Source organism: Anguilla rostrata, chromosome 5 (genome assembly GCF_018555375.3).
Source record: "Anguilla rostrata isolate EN2019 chromosome 5, ASM1855537v3, whole genome shotgun sequence".
In the NCBI taxonomy this organism is placed as follows: domain Eukaryota; kingdom Metazoa; phylum Chordata; class Actinopteri; order Anguilliformes; family Anguillidae; genus Anguilla; species Anguilla rostrata.
Window position 1 is genome coordinate 35,751,412 of NC_057937.1, and position 21,194 is coordinate 35,772,605.

General features: G+C 47.0%; 1 protein-coding gene across 18 annotated transcripts in view; it reads left to right on the forward strand.

Annotated features, from left to right (window-relative positions):
• The window catches only part of LOC135255164 (tight junction protein ZO-1-like), a 145,697-nt gene that overhangs the window by 119,660 nt on the left and 4,843 nt on the right, over window positions 1–21,194 (forward strand). For 13 of the 18 annotated variants that reach the window (XM_064335969.1, XM_064335973.1, XM_064335975.1 and 10 more), the window contains 18 exons: window positions 895–1,034; window positions 2,720–2,825; window positions 3,288–3,438; window positions 4,392–4,500; window positions 4,998–5,217; window positions 6,173–6,357; window positions 7,239–7,334; window positions 8,072–8,154; window positions 8,656–8,866; window positions 10,493–10,593; window positions 11,398–11,748; window positions 12,599–12,835; window positions 13,893–14,804; window positions 15,220–15,314; window positions 15,796–16,014; window positions 18,010–18,060; window positions 19,918–20,045; window positions 20,541–21,015. In XM_064335969.1, the coding sequence (XP_064192039.1) occupies window positions 895–1,034; window positions 2,720–2,825; window positions 3,288–3,438; window positions 4,392–4,500; window positions 4,998–5,217; window positions 6,173–6,357; window positions 7,239–7,334; window positions 8,072–8,154; window positions 8,656–8,866; window positions 10,493–10,593; window positions 11,398–11,748; window positions 12,599–12,835; window positions 13,893–14,804; window positions 15,220–15,314; window positions 15,796–16,014; window positions 18,010–18,060; window positions 19,918–20,045; window positions 20,541–21,015 (3,870 nt within the window). The remainder of the gene's footprint in view (window positions 1–894; window positions 1,035–2,719; window positions 2,826–3,287; window positions 3,439–4,391; window positions 4,501–4,997; window positions 5,218–6,172; window positions 6,358–7,238; window positions 7,335–8,071; window positions 8,155–8,655; window positions 8,867–10,492; window positions 10,594–11,397; window positions 11,749–12,598; window positions 12,836–13,892; window positions 14,805–15,219; window positions 15,315–15,795; window positions 16,015–18,009; window positions 18,061–19,917; window positions 20,046–20,540; window positions 21,016–21,194) is intronic. The other 5 variants (XM_064335976.1, XM_064335977.1, XM_064335983.1 and 2 more) reach the window with 2 other exon arrangements.

Genomic DNA, 21,194 nt, shown 5'->3' on the forward strand with positions numbered 1-21,194 from the left:
CATCAGGTATGATCACTCACTATTTATTGTTATGGTTTATTGGCTAGCTGTACTGTAAATAGTGCAAAAATAAATAGTAAATAATAGTAAATAGTGAAATTTGAGTTTGGTCTCTTGTGAGTTCTTGTTTGAGTTTGGTCTCTATGGCAGGCTCTTGTATTGGAATAGGTGACAGTGAACCTTCATGATGCTTGAGATGACACTTGTAAAAAGGTCAAGAGAATGAGAATGAGCTGTGGGCCTTGGAGTCATTTGAGTCTTTCAGGCTGATTGATAACATCTCTCTTCCTTTAACTGCTTGGTTATTTTCCGTCCTTATTTCTGCTGCTCAGCCCTTATCAGTCATGTCATACCATCTCCCGTAGACCACTTTAACCTTTCACCTTTTGTGTTAGGGAGCAGTTGGAAGAGTTAAAATTAAAGGCCCAGTAATTTATCCCACTGGCTGGCAGTTTTGGTCTGGCAGGTTGTAGTCTGTAGGGATGAGACTTGCTGGAAGTGTTTATATCCTGCACACTCCAAATTCTTATTTTGCCCTGTGTTTTAGGTGTTTCTGTAAGCAGGCATAGTGTTTTCATGGAGGTAGGAAGAGTGGTGAGCCTGATGTGTGAAATCCCTAAAAACAGCGCCCCTCTGTGGAGAGAATGAGAAATGCCTGTATTGTCCTTTCATGTTGTGCTGTTCAGTTGAGCTTTTTATGAACGATTTATGTTATTTGGCCATAAACTAAAGCTGTTTCAGATGAAAAGGTTTTTACCTGTCCTCCCCTCATCTCAACTGAGTCATCTTGTTTGTCGTCATTGTTGCAGTTCAGTTCATGAGCAGAGCATCAAGTTAAAACCATCGGACAAACAAGCAAACAACAAAAAAGAATGAAATGTTTTTTGTTTCCAGCCACAGAAGTCGTGAGGAGGAGAGAAGTTCAAAGCCAGGGTCGCTTTCCACTCCCGTAAAACTTGCAGAGGACCCGCTAACCAACAAGCCGGCCGAACAGCCTGGGGCCAAAGAGGAGACCATGTTACCCCCTCTGCCAGGTCAGACCCCCCGACGAGGCTCCCAGACTGGCCCCACCTCTTCGCCAAAGTGCAATCCTAGACAAACCCCCCCCCCCACCCCCTCCCGTGACATATTATGGTGCCCAGCCCCTCCCTGGTGGTCGCCACAGCCCCTCCAGCTTCCTCTAGAGCAGGGATCATCAACTCTGGCCCTCAAATCCAAATCCAGCCCTGGTTTTCTTTCCTCCTGGATAATTAGTGCTACTGATTGGCCAGAGTGCCTTCACACCTGACTCCCAGGCAAAGGGAGGGTGGAAAACCAGCAGTTCTCAGCCCTCGAGAACCGTAAGTTGCTGATCCTTGCTCTAGAGTTTCCCTCTCGTCCCCCTGGGCGGTGCATCCAGTGAACGCTTACTCTTAGTGCAGCAGTGCCCAACGGACCAGATCAAACCCTAACCAGGCCTGTTGTCTCGTAGGGCTAGGCCACTGCCAACCGTACGTTGTCTTGTGGGACTCCAGGCCATAGCTAGATCAGGATTTGGTCATAGCGTTCCACACCTCATCGCCAATAACAATGACTGGTTGATCTGGCACCTGTGGTCTAGATATGCCAGGTTCAGGAGACACGTGGTTCTCCGCCGCAGTAGCGGTGCTGATTGGTGATCGGCCTGGCATGTGAGAATGAGTGGCAGCTGGCTGCCTAATGGTTGGGAGGACCCGTTTGCAGTTCTATTCTGTACCCACTTAATAAACAGTGCAGAGCTGAATTTAAACCACAGGCCTTATAGTTATAACTGCTTTTCAAATGAAGTTCTTAACTGAGAGAAGTGGATAATGTGACAAATTTGTAAAGATGGATGAACTTGAGAGAAGTACTGGTTAACGGGCTACAGATAGGGGACAGCTGGGCGATGCTATGACACCTCCAGGGCCAGATGTAGGGACCCCTGCCTCAGAACTGCCCCTGATCCCTGTCAGCTCTCACTCAGACCTGGCCTCTGATCACCCTGCCCCCCTGAAGTCCCGATCACATGACTCCTCATACTTCCCTTGGCTGGAGATGGGACACACATTTTATTCAAATCTGGGCCTGTTTCCCAAAGGCTCACCATGGAAAACTAGTAACAGACAATAAAACAAACTTTAAAACGCTCTTTCAGGCAAAAAGACGAATTGGTTGTGGAAACATAATCCAAATTTCTTCCTTTGTTTGTCATGCACATAAGTCACTAGCGGCATAGCACATTTTCCCAGTTTGTTTTCTGCATAATTTATATATAACTTCATGCGACTGCTAACTGCTATTCTGTCTTAAATCAGTCATAGGGAAAAACTCCCTCAGAAAGGAAAACTCCCTTCAAAGAAAATTGTATTGGAGCATTCTTTAGTGTAACAAAAAGGGGCTACTAAATATGATTGAGTTTGCCTAAAATAAAATGTAAATTGGAGATGGACAGATGGTCCCTAAACCAATGGGTGTGTGTGTGTTGGGGGTGTTTGTGTAGAATGTATGTGGCGGGAGGTTTGTGTAGAATGAAAAAGGTGTGTGTCTGCATGCAGGGTTGTGTAGAATGCGTGTGTTTGCGTGTATGACATTTGTCTACATTGCGTGAGAGTGAAGGTTATTGGGGTGAATGTCCGTCTGTCAGGGTTTGTGCTGGGGTCCTCTCTGCAGTCCAGCCCACTGCTTTGTGTGACGGCGCGCTTGTGTCCCGTATCCTCAGAGCCCAAACCGGTGTACGCCCAGCCCGGGCAACCGGACGTTGACCTGCCCGTCAGCCCCTCCGATGCACCAGTGCCCAGCGTCGCCAACGACGACAGCATCCTGAGGTACTTACGAGCCCATGGTCCTGCTCATATCATCTCTTCACTGCAAAAGCACGTTATGGTCAAGAGACGCAAGTCTTTATTTCCTGGTTCATAATTCATGGTTAATCAAATAGACCATTGAGGCAACTAATTGCATTATGGGGAGTCTTAGGCATGTATATGGACTATGAGAGAATTGCATATTGCTGGTCTCTGAAGTACTGTGAAATGCCTGTGTAAATATGATATACTCTGCTCTTTCAGTAGGGATAGGCAGCCTGTCAATATGCTAATTGCTACACTGCTATTCAGCCTGCTTAATTAGTTGTGTAACTTTTGACATTGGGTTGATTCTGATGTCAAAGGCATTTCTTACATACAGAAAATGTGGCTTTTTTTTTTTTGTGACCTGCATAATTGTGCAACTGTGGTCCAAAATAAATAATGAAACTGCATGTCTTCTCGTTCCTGCCCATTTCCCAGACCAAGCATGAAGCTGGTGAAGTTTAAGAAGGGGGAGAGCGTGGGGCTGCGTCTGGCAGGGGGGAACGACGTGGGCATCTTCGTGGCAGGCGTGCTGGAGGACAGCCCCGCGGCCAAGGAGGGCCTGGAAGAAGGAGATCAGATTCTCAGGGTTGGTTGCGCTGACTGTTTTCTGTATTCCTTTACTTTTTTTGACCCGCCATGTTGGAAATTTGCATGGCCAAAGTCTGGTTGTCTGCCTTACGTGTTCCAGGCAGGGACACATTTGAAGTGAAACAGCAATTGGTTAACTGACTGCTTTTATGCTGTATGATTGTTCTATCACATTGAGCATTGCGAGCTTTGTTAAATTAAACAACGTGTTGATAGTGCTGACAGGCTCTGGTCATGGCCAGGTTACTGCCCCTGCCTTGACCTTCCTGGAGAAAAAAACAACATGCTTCTTCACCCTCACATGACCCATGTTGATGTAAATATAAAGTGGAGGCTTCAATCACCAGACAGTGTTTGGGTGCATTGTTTACGTCTGACTGAATAACAGAAGAGGTCGTTGTTGGCCACAGTCTGCCGGCTGGTGTTTTGCACCACAGACGCACTGCAAATCAAAGGCACACTCGCTCCTGTTGAAACCTAAAAACAGAGTTCTCTGTAGAATTATTATGGCAGGTATCATGATGCAATGTAAATGTTCAGGAGAGGTGATGCAGTAAATGAAGTCGTGCTTGAAAAGTAGCCTGATCATCATCTGAACTTTTTTTAATTGGTCATTTTTACCTGCCAAACCTGAAAGCAAAGCTATGCAAAGACTCAGTAACTTTCTGGAACCATTTTCTGTGCTTAATAATATAGCAAGTTGATATATTTCATAAAGCAATTAAAGTTGGCTATGTTTTTCCTTTCATAGTTGACATCTGTGCTGATCTACTTTTTCTATGAATGTGGAATGTGGCTTTGGTTTGCAGTTCTGCTATAATGTAAAACAGGGAGACATTGGTATCAGTCTGTGAATTTCCATATCACGCACCCCTAATTATTATTATATGTGTAAAACCTGGAATTTGGTGCCCTGTGAAGTCATGGCTCTTAACGCCTCCCTCTCCCCAGGTAAACAACGTTGACTTTGCAAACATAATTCGAGAAGAGGCCGTGCTGTTCCTCCTTGATCTGCCGAAAGGAGAGGAGGTCACCATTCTGGCCCAAAAGAAGAAGGATGGTGAGCGCATGTTTGGGCGTGGGGGCGTGAGGGTTTCACATTTCACTCCATGCCCACGTTTGTCCGATGCCACCCACTTACTCAGCCCTGGAGTCGCCCTGAAGAATGCATCAGACATTTCAGTCGCTGAGATTGTAACAACCGGACATATGCTGGACATGTATGTGTGCTGGCGTGTATGTGTGCGTGCGCAATTGTGCGTTAGAGCCAGCATTGCTACACGGCCATTCTAATCTCCGCAGATTGACGTTCAGTGTATTGACCAATTTCTGTGGTTGCTTTCTATTTTTTTAAATAAATAACAGTAACATAATCATTTATAGGTATTCTATTCAGTTCAATTCAGTTTCCCTTCATTATACCCACAGGATTAATCTTGTGTGTTCTGTAAATAATAAAAGCCATAAAAAAGGTCTACTTTTGTAGTTGCACTTTTGTGCCTGTCGCAGATATCGCGCTCGATTGGTGTAATATTACATTCATCCCGCCTTCTCCAGTGTACCGGCGAATCGTGGAGTCGGACGTGGGCGACTCGTTCTACATCCGGACCCACTTTGAGTACGAGAAGGAGTCCCCGTACGGCCTGAGCTTCAACAAGGGTGAGGTGTTCCGCGTGGTGGACACCCTCTACAACGGCAAGCTGGGCTCCTGGCTGGCCATCCGCATTGGCAAGAACCACCAGGAGGTGGAGAGGGGCATCATCCCCAACAAGAACAGGTACCGCCACTCTCCCTTTTAGGCTCTTATCCTAACGCGGGGCGCGTTTTTCAGCTCGAACCCTGGCCCGAGTGTGTAGTGTGAAAAACGTGGTTTGCTTATGCTGTGCAGAAAAGCTGAAATTCGCAGTGCTCTGTTTGTTGTGTGATCGCTGGTATGCTCTGTTGGCTAAGGAAAAAGCTGAAAGCCTGTTGTTAAATTTGTTATGCTAAGTGTTTAACAACAGTGTTGTGGGGTTAATAATTAATTATTATATGAATTATTTACCCATTGTTGCCATCCGTACATTGGGCTGGTTGAGCATTGTGGAAAGCTGCCAAAGTGGTTTTTAGCACTCAGTCCACATTGGTTTTTTGGCATGACTCCCAAGAGGGGGGATATGACCAGCATTAATGTGAGCAGGCTCCCTCATTCACAGCGTGAATGTGCTCAAATAGCCCCTGGCCTTATTGGGAGGGGGAAAAGAGAGAGAGATAGTGAGAGAGAAAAGCAGAGAGAGCTGCCACGTGAAGGTGAAGTGGGAGATAAGCCAAGACTCCTGCGATGAGAAACGCTCCATAAACCAATATGACACCCACTCCGTCCTCCCTCTGTGGAGCGCCACAGATTTGATGGAGTGGTGTTAGACCTGGTTGCGGAGCGTTTGATTTAACAGTTGGCGAAAGACCGTTAAATTCCTCAGAGGATCCAGCTTCCTTTATCTCTGTAATTAAATGCCAATATCTAGACAGTGATTGAATAAACCAGGAGGGTCTTATTTCTGTTGCAGTGAGGGGACGTTGGTACTAGGGGTCATATTCTCTCACATAGTAAATACGTCAAGGGCTGCGAGCCTGTGAGATACATGTTCACACTATTTTAAGTGATATAATAAGCAGAAACTTCAGAGATCTTGCAAGGAGATGGTAAATAGTGTTTGTGCTCTTTGTTCTGACGGTCTCTCCCCTCTTCGCAGGGCGGAACAGCTGTCCAGCGTGCAGTACACCCTCCCCAAAACAGCGGGGGGCGACCGCGCGGACTTCTGGAGGTTCCGCGGCCTGCGCAGCTCCAAGAGGAACCTGCGGAAGAGCCGGGAGGACCTGTCCGCCCAGCCGGTCCAGACCAAGTTCCCCGCCTACGAGAGGGTGGTGCTGAGAGAGGGTCAGTACCTGTGCAGGGTTGGGCCAGTATGACACTTGTACATGCATCTCACCCGTGTGTGCGTGCGTGCGTGCGTGCGTGCGCATTAGTGATGTAACGATGCACTCAGCTCACGATTTGATGCAATACACGATACAGGGTACACCATTTTATGCACACAGTATTTTTAACAAAGTTTGAATGGAAACAAATTATGACTGTAGAGGACTCTTTATTCCTGAGTCACAGAATGTGCAATGAATGTGTTTTTCAGTGCAAGTGCAAATGGTAGTCTCTTAAATGAAATGGAACAAATTAGGTTTTAAAAGCAAATGGTACAATGTCTGAATAACAGTAAATTGCAATATAATGAAAATAAAATGTCTCTGTGACAGGGGTGAAAAAGCAGGGATTCTTGTGTTTGAAATGTTCCACTGCAGTTACCAACATTATGCATAAAAATTACATTACAGGACATCCTGGGGTAAAACTAGTGTTTTGCGAATTGGACTAAAGTGTATTGGCGTAATTAGAAGATCAGATTAGAAGATCAGATTTAGATGATATCACAATCCATTTTTCCGCTGAACATTGCTCATCATCATGTTTATGGATTGCTAAATTTCGCGCCACAATGCATTGTTACTGTGTGCACAGGTGTATGCGCGTGTGCATGCGTCCAGCACGTTGGGGTGTGTGCATGCGTGCACGAGCAGGGGTGTGTCTGTGTTTGTGTGCATGCTCATGTGCAGGGGTGTGTGTATCTGTGTGTTTTTGCATGTGTGTGTGTGTGTGTGTGTGCATGCTCATGTGCAGGGGTGTGTGTATCTGTGTGTTTTTGCATGCGGGTGTGTGTGTGTGTGTGTGCACTTTGCTGAATCCTTTTGTCATTGTTGGTTCAGCGGGGTTCCTGCGGCCGGTGGTGATCTTTGGGCCCATTGCGGACGTGGCGCGGGAGAAGCTGGCCAGGGAGGAGCCAGACGTGTTTGAGCTGGCGAGTGAGTATCTTTCACGCGGAAACGTATGCCAGGCTAGAACCATGACAACTTCCACCCACCTGGAACAAATATGTGCAACCATATACACAGCTACCGCAAAATAAAAAAATCTCTGACCAGGGCTCTATCCATTGTGGAGAATATAGGTTTATATGTATTTGTATATGTTGGAAATTTTATACACGCTCTGCCCTTGAAACAGGCTCTCCTAGGTTTCGGTATAACGGTGGCAGTTGCTGTGTTGGGTGGCTGCTATCTTGGCCGTTACCCTGGTGACGCCTGAGAGCATAACGAGTGAAGGCGGGGATTAATCAAACCCACTTTCTGCTGCAGCTCCTCTGAAACGACTTTCAAAGGGAGCAGTTGGTGACTGTAAATTGCACCCCCACCTTCATGTGAAGGGGGGTGTGCCTTTGAAGTCCTGAGGTCGCTGCCCACTCATTTTTCAAAGTCAAGCATGAGCTGTCGCTTCTCTCACTCTCAGGCTTATAGCTAACTCTAGCACAGCTAAGAAGTCTGCATTGCTCTTGTCAAATAAGTGAATACAGTAATTGCTGTCGGTTGACATAATTTGACAAGGGCAAAAGAAGATGGAAAGATTATTGATGTTGAACAAAATAAATAGATATATCCATGGCAAAGGATGTGTAGAAGGTGTAGTCGTGATGTGCTGTTACATATGCTGTTACACTGCAAAAAGTGAATGCGCGTGTGTTTATTATCTCCTCCCCATGAAGAAAGCGAACCCAGAGATGCTGGGTCCGACCAGCGCAGCTCCGGAATCATCCGTCTACACACCATCAAGCAGATCATTGACCGGGTGAGCGAGACTGCCTGCCCCATACACCCCAGCTCCCATGAGTATTGCCCATTATCTCTGTACCCCTATACCCCAGCTCCCATGAGTATTACCCATTATCTCTGTACCCCTGTATCCCAACCTGTCCAGTGTAGTGATGCTGTCCTGCAGTATGCCTGTTTTTACCCCTCCCATAGTAAGTTGCCCATGATATCTCGACCCAATCTCGCTAAACCATGAGATATTGACCAATGATCCTGACCCATATACCCAGCTCCATGAGTATTACCCATTATCTCTGTACCCCTATACCCCAGCTCCCATGAGTATTACTCATTATGCCTGTACCCCTGTATCCCAACCTGTCCAGAGTAGTGATGCTGTCTGAGTTGGATTTGCCCCTCCCCTTTTGTTAGGAGTTGCTGATTAACTAAACCAATGAAGACGCATTAGATTTGAACAAGTGAGACCATTAATTAAACAATTCTGAAATTGTGTTATTTTTTTGTTGTTTTTTTTTAGGATAAACATGCTGTGTTGGACATAACCCCCAACGCAGTCGACAGGCTGAACTATGCTCAGTGGTACCCCATCGTGGTGTTCCTGAACCCCGACAGCAAGCAGGGCGTGAAGAACATGAGGACGCGTCTGTGCCCCGAGTCCAGGAAGAGCGCCCGGAAGCTGTACGACCGCGCCATCAAACTGAGGAAGATCAACCACCACCTCTTCACCAGTCAGTACCAGGGCAGCCCCAGGCGACGCCCGCAGCTCATTGGGGTTGTGGGTGTGGGAGGTGGTGTGTGGGGGTACAGAGAGCCTTCTCTATGCCCATTTAGATGTAGCATCTCGCCTACTGGTCGTACTGTGTCCCATCTGCCCTTAAAGGGGTCACTTCGCAGCTCCCAAGCTTTGGAGTGATCTACTCCAGATTGTACAGGTACATGCTTTAGGCCTTTAAATCGAGACTCAAACGTCACATTGTCAGCCTGTCGTTCGTAGTCTGTCGCCCGTAATTCTACTCCCCCGTGCGAGTCGTGTGAAGCCACGGCCTGAAAACGAATGGTCACCGGGCCAACTGTCGAGCGCTATTCAAACAGCGTTGTTTATTGACGGGGTATGGCAAAGTGCGATGTCTGCTTCTGGGATGGCATCATGCCCAGCGTTTCTCCCTCCCCCCCCCCCTCTTTTCTGTGCCTCACAAAGGCCCACGCCTTTATGGGCTCTCGCTGGAACAAAAGCCGTCATTAGGCATTCCCAGCATGCCTCTGCTCCAGTGTGAAATGTGACATGCATCTCATTTTTTAGCATCTGCGTCTAATAAAGTGAGACCCTGGAGGCTGTGGGGCACGGGGTCGGGGGGTGTAGAAGAACAGACAGCATGCTTCTCTTGATCGGAGTGGATAGATCTGGTATCTGGTTTGGTTTGCTCACATTGGTTTGAAATAGGTTGAAACCTATTTTCCCAAGCTGTGTGTAGACTGGCATAACCACTGATTATGCATTTGTGTTGGATTAGGCCATAATCAGTAATTTGTTTGGAGTGCTACTCATGTTTTATTAATCACCTGGCATTGCATAACAACCAACAGTATCGTATCTTTGTTTTTCAAAATAAAATGGCGCTCCTCATTTTTATGTGGTTTACAGATCCTGTGTCGGACATTTGTTTTATGGCAGGGGTGCGCAACTCCGGTCCTGGAGGGCTGATCTTGGTGCTGGTTTTTGTTCCAACCACTTAGTTCTATAAACTATGCTGGGTCACTCCTGCACTTGAGCGCAGTAAAATCTTTTTGATACACTTGCAGTCCGCAGCTGTAGCTGGTGCTTATACAAATGTCAGAACAAGATATGATATGCACTAATTAAATAATTGAGAGGTTGGCACAAAATCCTGAAATGGATTGGCCCCTTTTTGTGCACCCCTGTTTTACAGGAATCATTACATATGTGGTTGCTTATTAACTAGAGGGTTATAAGCATGAATCTCAGGCAGGGAATATACAGTCGAGCAAACCGTTTACTCTGCCGCCTATTAGCCCTGCTACCTGTAATCCACTGTTGCCACGGCCAACACACTTAGCATGTCTGCAAATGGAATGGGGTCAATTCCACTTCAGTTCAGCCGGTTGAGGACCTGAAACAAAATTCAACCGGACAGCAAGGAATTTTTGAATTCATTAAATTCATTTCAGTTTCCAAGAATAACTTTAAGTGGAATCGGTCCCACCCCTTTCAGGCGCACTGATAACAGCAATTTTTACTCTCAAGGCTCCAAGAGCACTATGGAAGCCCACAAGAGCTGCGTTAAATGTGCTTCGTTCGTTTGAGAGGTTCTCTCTCTGACCCCGTCTCTCTGCAGCCACCATCAACCTGAACAACATGAACGACGGGTGGTACGGAGCCCTGAAGGACACCATCCAGCAGCAGCAGAACCAGCTGGTGTGGGTTTCAGAGGGCAAGGTGAGTCAGACCTGTCTTTACATCTCTCCGTTTCATTGATATCGGTTTCAAATCAGGGACGGGCTCGATTTCCATTTCCATTCTTTTATTTCAGTTAAATTTCACGAATCCTGAACTGACAAAAGGTCCGTAACTGGATGAAGAATTTTCGATAAATCCATAGAATTTCTGTTGATGTGCTCAATTTGCTGAATTGAAAATGGAATGGAAGTTAAACCAACTCTGAATGAAAAAGTTTAGAAATGTGACATTAGCAGATCTTGCAGTATTGCGTTGTGAGTCTGATACTAAAAAAAAGTTTCAGCATAAGAATGATCACCCAAAATAATTGTTTTTAACCTACACTGCAATTCTGAAAGTAAGTGAAATTATTAGGAAAACTTAAAAAGCTGTCGTATTTCAGAGCTGCACTAATGCAGTGCTGTTGTGGCAAAATTGATGCTGATATGTTGCGGTTGGTGTGTGCAGCATTGTCTTTGGAATCTTTTTGGGCCCACTTGCAGCATCCGCTGGCATCCTCTGTCTCTCAGATGGAAGAACTCGGCTGTACACCAGTCCTCTGAGTCAATACAAGTTGTCAGTCTTTTTGGCAGTTTTCTGAGATGGGGAGAAATATAGACAGGCCTGTAGACAGGTAAACTGTGGCAAACTGAAAACTAAGACTAAAAGATAACAAAGATTCAGTTGGCCCAATACTTTTCCAAGCATGGTATGTTGATAGCGATTATTTGACTTATTTATTGTATTTTTTAATTATCTATTTTTCCAACTTTTCCCTCTTTCTTTCCCAATTTCTCCCCCAAGGCGGACGGCGCCCCCGACGACGACCTGGATCTCCACGACGACCGGCTGTCGTACCTGTCGGCGCCGGGCAGCGAGTACTCCATGTACAGCACGGACAGCCGCCACACCTCCGACTACGAGGACACGGACACGGAGGGCGGAGCCTACACCGACCAGGAGCTGGACGAAACGCTCAACGACGAGGTGGGCCTGCCCACGGAGCCCGCCATCACCCGCTCGTCCGAGCCCGTCCGCCAGGACCCGCCCGTCATCCAGGAGCCGCCCGGCTACGCCGGCTACCAGCACGCGCCGCAGCCCGACCCGCTCAACCGGATAGACCCCGCCGGGTTCAAGGGGTCCGCCTCCCAGCAGGTACCGTTTCTCAGAGCTGTCCGCCTGCCCTGTTGTTTGGAAGCGGTGGTGTGCGTGAGAAAAGTGTTTTGGAGACACTATTGAAGGAGATTGCATTAAACTTAAAAAAAAAACTTAAACTTAAAAAAAAAAAAGATAAGGAAAGAGAAGGAAAAAAAAAAAAGAAGGGAAGAAGATTGTGGCCATACTCGTTTGTGTGCGTGAAGTTTCTTATTTTATTTATTATATTTATTTATTTTCCCAAAAGTAAGCTTGGCTGTCGTACACAGTAGCCCGTGTCCTGTTTCACCTTTGCTGTTGATGTCTAACGTGGATGTTGCTGTCTGTAGTTCTTGTTATTGGGGGATGGGGGGAAAAAGAAGCTTTGTCTCTGTCAACTGTCTGTAAAGGTACGCGAGCCCTGTGGTCTCCTTAGTCATTTCACTTGTGAATTGGAACTGATGTCTTACCGGAAAGTATTGTGTGCACGTTGGAACTGTCAGTGTTAACCATATTGCTGTAAATGTATTTATCTGAGCCAAAGTCGCAGTGATATCCAAAGTTTGTCCTTTGATGTGTTAAAAAAGAAAGAGTGGAAAAAAAAAAGTTGTATTGTAATCTAGAATTAAACTGGAATCAGACCAAAGTCAAAACAACAGAAACCTTGTCCTGTTGCAAATTCTTATACGTGACGTTGATCTCCTAGACCCAATTTCTTATTGGAACGAGAGCCGAATTTCTACCCGAGTTCATTAGCCTTTATGAAAAGCCTACAGAAGACAAAAGAAGGGAGAGAACAGAAGGAGCAGAAGTGTAGAGAGTGTGCGGCCGCCAGCGCGTGCATTAAACGTTTCTGAACACCACTTCACAGAAAGCAGAGGCTGTTCCTGCCATGCCTTGCCTTCCCCTGCAGCCCGGGGCCGTGACAGCGCCCCCTGCTGTCGACCTCTCTGTACATGTAGCTGGTATGAGCCCTGAGGAGCCTCCGTCCGCTCCCCAGAGCGAACCCAGCCCCCAGGCTGGCTCGCTTAGGAGACCCACCCCCGAGCTAGCTCAGCCCCCGACACACGACCCCCACCAATCCGGACCGCCCAATTCCGAACCAAAGGTACCCGCTGCCGCCCCACCACCGCCTTCCCCCTCTCCCTTCCTCCTCCTCCTGCCTGACCCGGCCCAGCGGTCTGGCACGGCCCGGCCCGGCCTGGCCCGGCCTGGCACGACGGCGCCTGCCTGCCTGCCCGCCACGCTTTTCTCCCCTCCTCTTCCTGCATGTCCGCTGCGTCGTCTGTGTGCTTCTGAGAGCCGGGCGAGAACGACGGCACGCCGGGGGAACGAGAGCGTGAGCGAAAGAAGGAGAGAGCGAAAGGAGGGAGGACTTCGAGCTCACTCTCACTGTCGCTTCCTACTTTTGCATGGCTCTACTTTGTTTTCCCTTTCGTTGGCACAGTAGAGTGGTGGGTGTTGAACAGTTGAATCAGAATGAATGGATCATTGATTTATTTGACTTGAAAGGAGCATGTTGGAAAGCACTGTTACAGTGCCCCGCCTACATAGCCCCTCCCCCGTCCTGACTTTGAACTGTAGCCTTTTGGGGCACTCGGAGGTCGAGCCGCACTCTTCAAACAATTAGATCTGTCCAGTGTATTTTAGCCATTTGAAAGGCTATTTTTCAAACTTCAGGAGTTTTTTGGGAAAAAAAGCATCAGCTGAATTATGTGTAATTGCGATTATGTTTTTCTTTTTCGTTTTTCTTTCTTTCACATTATCAGGTCATCATTCTGTTGTGCATTTGGCCTTGTGCTCGTGTTTTTTTTTTTAATGTTTCGGTATGTTTTTATTTGATGAAATCCAAACAAAAATGCAACAGTAAGTACAGCAGCTGCATTGATACGTTATCTACTTGCTCTTGTCTTGTGTAAATTTCTGTGTTTGGCCAAACTTGGGAATAACAGCTACCTCTTAGTGTCTTCTGTTCCAGGTTTCCTGCAGTCTTTATGCTTAAATGTTCAGCGATGGACTCTAACAATCTTGTACATTAATATTCTTTGTGTTGTTAATTGTGATGTTGCATTTTTATGAATCAGTTTTGCTTGAAAGTTTCATTCCTGTTTGTTTGCAGCAGTTGTCCAGTTGTTGACCAGTCGTTCTTCCTTTTGGATTCGCAGATATACAAGAAGGATCTGTACAGCATGGAAGACCCGATGAGGCATGGACTGAAGCAGCAGCAGCAGCCACCACCCGCGGCCGGGTCGCCGCTGGCCTACGACCCCCAGCCCCCGTACCAGGAAGAACAGCCATACAGGGATTACGAGCGCCCCCCCTACCGCTACGACGGGGGCGGCTACCTGGAACCAAAGTCTCGCAGCTTCGACTCGCACCTGCACTACGAGAACCGCGTGCCTCACTACGGCGACCAGTGGTCCCCCTACGACCAGCAGGCCTCCCCTTCCCGGCCGCCTGTCTACCAGCCGGCCCGCCCGCCTGTGGAGAACCAGCACCCCCCTGGCTACGGCCCGCGGCAGGCCTACGAGGGCGGGGGCGAGAGGGACTACAGCCCCCCTCAGCCCCGCTACGACGAGCCGCCCCTGGGCTACGACGGCCGGCCTCGCTACGACCCGCCGCCCAAGGGCTACGCCAAGCCGGGGCCGGTGCGGTACGACGAGCCGCCGCCGCCCGCTTCCGCGGGGTACGACCTGCGCCCCCGCTACGACCCTGAACCACACACCTACACCCCTGCCGCCTCCCATTCCCCCGAACCCCCCAAGCAATACTACGGCGACCCTGCACCGCGGTCCCCCTACAACCCAGGACCCCACAACCGCAGCTACAAACCAGGGCAGTACGAGCCCCTCGCCAACTCGGACGCCCCCTTGCCCCCTCCCAAAGCGGAACCCATCCCTCCCGTTGCCGATGAGGTCATCACTGTGGCACCCAAACCTCTGCCCGCACCCTCGACGGGGGAGCCGGAGGATGACCCCGCCATGAAGCCACAGTCGGTGCTGACCAGGGTGAAGATGTTTGAGAACAAGCGCTCCGTATCAGTGGACCGGGGCAAGGAGGCAGGGGACTCCGTGAGAGTACGTCCTGCAGGCATACACATGCACACACGTACACACAAATATAAACATACGCACGTACAAATGCACATGCATACGCAAACATCGATTGTTTAGGAGCTCAGTTAAACATGCAGCAATGCAATGCAAGAGCCACAAACTGTCACCAGGCCTATCAGGGATGTCTGGGATGACTTAAGGCTTATACCTACTAGTAGTTTACACACGGATTATAAAATGAATTGTATTTTGATACAGAGGAATACGGATTCCCTTAATATCTTTATTATAGTGCGATATTCATGGACATTTGATCACTTACTATATACTATATACCTATATCACTTACACTAACTACTACTGTCTTTGTTTTAATGATGAAGATGCTGAATAAAGGGGTTTCATTCTCGTAAGACATCTCTGTTTTACTCTCCAGCCAGTGGATGTGGCCCCCAAGCCTGTCAGTGTCCCTTGCTCTGTCCCTAAAGCAAACTCGCTCAGCCACCTGGACCAGGAGAAGACCACTTACAGGTAATAAGTCTTTCATGTACACGACACTAAACCATATATGGGAGGCAGCTCAGAGAACATGTGCTGCTTCCTAAAAGTGCCTGCTCTTACTATTTGGTAGTGAATGGATGAAAAAAATGTCAGCAGTATGTTGAGTTGTCAAGCTGTTTTGTGAAGGTCTGGGAGCCTTCAGTTGGGCATCTATGCAGCCTCAGCTGTCTTAGAAGGTGCTCTTCGCATTCTGAATTTTGTATGGCACATTCAGAATTTTGTTTTCCAGTGCTGATTGACGGTTGAAACTGCTTTTGTTGTGCAGTTTTCATTTATCATATTTATACATTTATAGAACCTAGTATGTGTCTTAAAGGCATACAATGCAGGATTTTTTTAGCCTTGCCGTTGGTCTTGGGCGAGCCTTTGGGCAGGAAGAAGCGGTTTATTGTTGCTGGCGCTGTGAATCTCACACCCCTGGTACTGTCCCACCCTCGCTCCACCCATCCAGGGCTCCAGAACCACAAACCAAACCACCGGAGGACATTGTGCGCTCCAACCACTACGACCCCGATGAGGACGAGGAGTACTACAGGAAGCAGCTGTCCTACTTTGACAGACGCAGTTTTGACAGCAAGGCCCCGCCCCAGCCCGCCCCCATCGCCAATCGCTTTGCTGAGGTCCCAAAGTCTGCCCAGCCCCAGGCACAGCCCTCATACAACAACTACAGGTAACCCACTCATGAGCCTCCTACACACAAAGGGATGCCACTGTCCAGAGCAGTGCACTCTGGGTGATGTATTCAGTGTATTAAAAGAGGGAAAAGTCTGATATTACGACCTTGATGTTGCCGAAACTGTTACACCTGGGCAGTAATTTCAAAAGATGGCTTAATTGTCGATGTTGAAAATACAAGAATTAGAGGAGACATAAAATAATAAATGAAAGAACAGAGTTTCATTGTCAGGATGAGATGACCTCTGTCCAATGTGTTTTGGTGGGGGTTTTATCTCGGAATGTCATCACAAAAAGGAATGATGTGTTTACTGGAATTACTTGAAGGTTGAGCTGGCAGTTCCACGTGATGGACTGTGTCATTTTCTGTCCCGAATGAACTGAACAAAAAATGACTCCCAAGAAATTGGATGAAGCTGAAACTTATATATGGTACTGAGCTCTTGTACCACACAGTTTTTTGGAAATGTTGGTTTTCCAGGTGTTCGTCATTTGGTTAGAGCAAAGGCATTTAAAGCAGGTGGGAACTTAGCTCTGGCTTGCGATGCCTTGGAGTTACAGTGCAAGAGCATTACAATACAGAAATACAGTCCTCCTGTCAGTCCACACCTAGCTAAACACACATTCTCACTCAAAATCTATTTTCTTTTGAAAAAAAAAAAAAGAGACAGCTGTTGGTTTTCGTACCTGGTTGTAAAGTGTGGTTTCCACACGCGCTTTTCGTTGCGATCCTGAGGGGCCTTCGGGTATTTCACACCTGGCTGCATCTCCCCCTCGGGGGGGGTTTAAAGTGAATTGCAGGGACTACACGCCCTGTCTCGAGTCTCGCCCAGCGAGGAATCCTTCCCAGCAGGCCTCGAGGTGACCTGCCTGTGGGGAATGGCGAACCGGAGAGCCATAATCGCTTTCAGTTATTTTCTGACAGCCATCTGCTAGCGAGGTCACGGAATGACTTTGATTGAAGCCCAAAACCCTCACAGCTTGTGCGAAGAGGTGGTTGGACTTGCAAAGAGGGGTTAACAGAATTCCATCTCAGGAGGGCCCCTACCGTCTGTCACTCAAAGCCTGCCATGTGGGAACAGAAACACAGGAGCAGAAAGCCCTGATACACACACGATCCGTAGAGCTCTCCAGTGTTTCATTAAATGTCAATCGCTATACAGGTGGGCCAGATATTTTAGAACCACCATTAGAAACTTAAGCAGAACTCTTCATAGTCATTCTCATTATGGTAACCATTGCCCCTGATGTCCACCCAGGTTCAGAAGTGTATCCTGAGCTGCCGTGCTATTTGCATGCTATTAGGGCTGGTCCTGAGCTCAGTTATATACTCTGCAGTTGGGTCCATTTTAGGTATGTCAGTTAGGAAATGCAATTAAATTTTATTTATTTATTGTATTATTTATTGAAAAAAGCCCTTAGCACATTATCAACATGTTTCATATTCAGCATTGCATTGAAATGTATTTAATATGTAATTTAATATATCCTAATATGTAGTAATACATACCCATACAACTTCACTTCACATACAACTACAAATTCTTCTCATTTTTAGGTCTGTATAGAGCCTCTGGCGTTGTTTCTCTTCAAAGAAATCCCACAAGACTATCTAGCTGTCACAGTTTTATTATTTTTGAGTAAAGAGTTAGAAAATAGAAAACCTTTTTGAGAAGTATGGGTAAATGTAACCTTCTGTCCCCGAAGTTTAACAAACCGAGCACATATCATGAATTAATGTCTATTGAACGGTGAATTACAATTGCTTTACGCTTGCAATCAAACCACTCCCCTGGGCTTCAGTAGCCTGTATAATTCTATTTTTATTTTTAGGGGTATATTTAACATATATATTTTTACAAAGATACCCTTTTATGCACTGGATTGCCCTTTCTCAAGCTCTCTCTGCATTGGAAGCTTAGAATAATAATTTTCTCATCTTTCTTACTGTATTTCCTTCTCTCTCCATCGCCACCTCCACCCATGGTAGATATCACGGCTCTTACACTCGCTTTGACCACCTGAAAAGGAGTCAAAAGGGGTAAGAATGAGGAGCGAATTCCTTCGGTGTCATAGAGCCTGTTAGTCTAATGTCATAGTCCATGGCATAATTCATGCCGCCCCGCCCACACCCTACCCCATAAGCATTCAAAAAACTCAAAGCGCATGTCTGTGTCATGTATGTCCCTGAGGTGAACAACTGCGTGCATGAACACTGGCTAGCACAGCAAGTCTGCCCTGTTCTCTGAGTGTAGCACTAATGCACTGGTAAACGTGGAGTCTTCTTGCATCATTACCACTGCAGATTCATTTCCTGGAATTTGTCGGATGTGGGTGTCGCTGTGTGTATTTGTCCAACTTGGTTCAAATTGACATTTTTGTTTATCCGTCTTGTGTGACGTTGGGTGTTGCAATGTGGTACAAGGTGTTGGGAATGGGAACATTTCAGAAATTATGTTTCAATGGAGACCATTCAACATCGTGTCTGTAGCCTTAATCTGTGTCCACAAGGAGTTGATATTTCCGATGGTGGGCTTGGAAAGTTCTATTTTTTTGGTAATGAAGGTATGAATTTAAGATTTACTGTTAGTGGGGATATCTGGGTAACATACTTTGCTAATCCACTGTGTTGCAGTGTTGTGAAATACAGAAAAAGAACATGTAGTCCTACCCATACCAATGCCAAATGGGGCCTGGTAAAACAGGCCTGCTAATAAAATTTAGTGTTCCAAATTTGGAGAAAATTAGAAAATACACAAATAAGATTTTAAACACATTTTTATTTCATAAGTTGTACGCTGTCCTAATATTGTACAACGTGATGTATTAGTCGTAATATTTCTGTAATGATCATGTTGATGTACAATGTAGTCTGTAAATATTTGGATAGTGGCACACCTTTTGTTGTTTTGACTCTGAACTCCAGCACATTGGATTTGAAATAAAGCAGTAAATATGAGGTTAAAGCACAGACAGCCATCTTTAATTGAGGCATATTTGCATCAGTAGGAATTACAGCCCTTTTTATACATAGTCATACCATTTTAGGGGAGCAAAAGTCATTTCTAAAAAGGGCATATAAGAAACTGTAGAGTTCTTTAACATTCTTATGGACCGATGAGACCAGTATTACCCTGTACCAAAGTGATGGAAAGAGAAAAGTTGAGAAAGAAAGGAATTTCTCATTTTCCAAAGCCCCCCCTCCCCATCTTTGAAATATGGTGAAGGTAGTGCTGTGGCTTAGGCATGTATGGCTACCACTAGAACTAGCTCACTTGTATTCATTGATGATGTGATGGCGGAAGGATGTTACTGTACATTTCAGAATTCATCTCATCTAGTCAGATCCAACCAAAATGCCTCAAAGGACAGTACTTCACTTTGCAGCGGGACAATGACCCCAAACATACTAAAGGTAAAATCAGAAACAACCAAGGAGTTTCTTTTTTCGGGGTGAGAATGTTCTTGACTGGCCAAGTCAGTCACCCTTTCTGAATCCAATTCAACATGCGTTTCACTTTCTGGAGACTGATGGCAGAACACCTCAGGAACAAATGGGAACCGAAGATGGCTGCAGTACCGGCCTGCCACAGAATCACCAGAGTAGACACCCAGAATCTGTATATAAAAACAAGGATCACCCAATGTGGATGGATATACACTCAAAGCTGACAGTTTGCACTTCATGTTCATTGCTTAATTTAAAATCCAGCGTGTTGGAGTACAGAGCCAAAACAACCGAAATTTTCACTGTCCAAATACTTACACACTGCACTGTATGTGTGTTGTCCAGTAGCTGTGTCTGCATCCCTGTTAGCTGTTCTGTGTGCTTGTGTTGGCTATTGATCAGCCAATTAAAGTGCGCATCCAGGACGTGACCCAATTGCATTGTGAGCAGGTCAGAGTCGGTGGAGAAGGTGAGTCCTGTGGAGAAGAGATACGAACCTGTGCCCCCAGCTACGACCCCTCCCACCCAGTACAGCCAGCCCAGCCCCACTGTCCCGCCCAAGCCTACCGCCACTGAAGGTAAAGGATGTATTTGTTTATGTTTTCATTCGTTAATGATATGGTTTGCAGATACGGAGTAAATCCATTTCAGTTGATTCAGGAAGTGAACTAGACTTTCTATTCATGAATTGAAAAATCCTCAAAGAAAATAATGAGCATAATTATTCAGTTCCCTTCCTGAATTTGACTGAAATGAAACCGAATTGACCCCAACCCTGATCCGTTGTGGAGGGGTTGTAATTGAAGCTACACAGAAGCTTGGTTTAAAAAGCAGATTTTCAGAAGGTTTTGTGCCCTGCAGATACAGTGTGCAGTTGTAAAATGTGGAGGAGATTGAATGATTGAGTGACTGATACAACATAAGAGACAAGTACAAACAGAGCGGATAGACGCGTTGCAGGGAGAGAAAATTGAGTTTCACAAAGACTAAAAAGTTTAAGGAACGGTGAAAGATGACTACTATTCGCTTTGTGTGTGTTTTTGTCTTTCCAAAATCTCTTCTCTGTGCCACAGTGAACGCCCTGTCTGATCCCCGTGGCTCCCCAAAATCTAAACCTGACCTGGCGGGACAGAGACCTGCTAACCGCGAAGACATGGTCCAGGGCAACTACCTGCCGCAGAAGAGCTTCCCGGAGAAGTCACCCGTGAACGGCACGGACCCGCTGCCGGCCAAGCCCCCTCCTGCCACCTCCAGCTACAACCGCTACGTCCCCAAGCCGTACACCAGCTCCGCCCGGCCTTTCGAGCGCAAGTTCGAGAGCCCCAAGTTCAACCACAACCTGCTGCCCAACGACACGCAGCCCAAGGCCGACTCCGCCCCCGTGCCCAAGGTGGGTGGGGTGACCGCGCCCGGCCCGGTCAAGCCCCAGAGCTCCCCCCAGTCGGCCGAGCTGGACAGCGGCCTGGACACGTTCACGCGGACCGCTGACAACAGGCCCAAATACCAGCACAACAACATCAACGCCGTGCCCAAGGCCATTCCAGTCAGGTAGGCCCCTTCCGCACAGTCCACTGCACATCCCTGGGAAATTACTGACCTGATCTAGGGCACAACGCCAAGATTTTAATTTGAAATTAACAAAAATGTCATGGTCCTGTTGTGGGATCCCAACCTGGAGGACCACCTGTTGTGGGATCCCAACCTGGAGGGCCGCCAGGTTTGCTGGT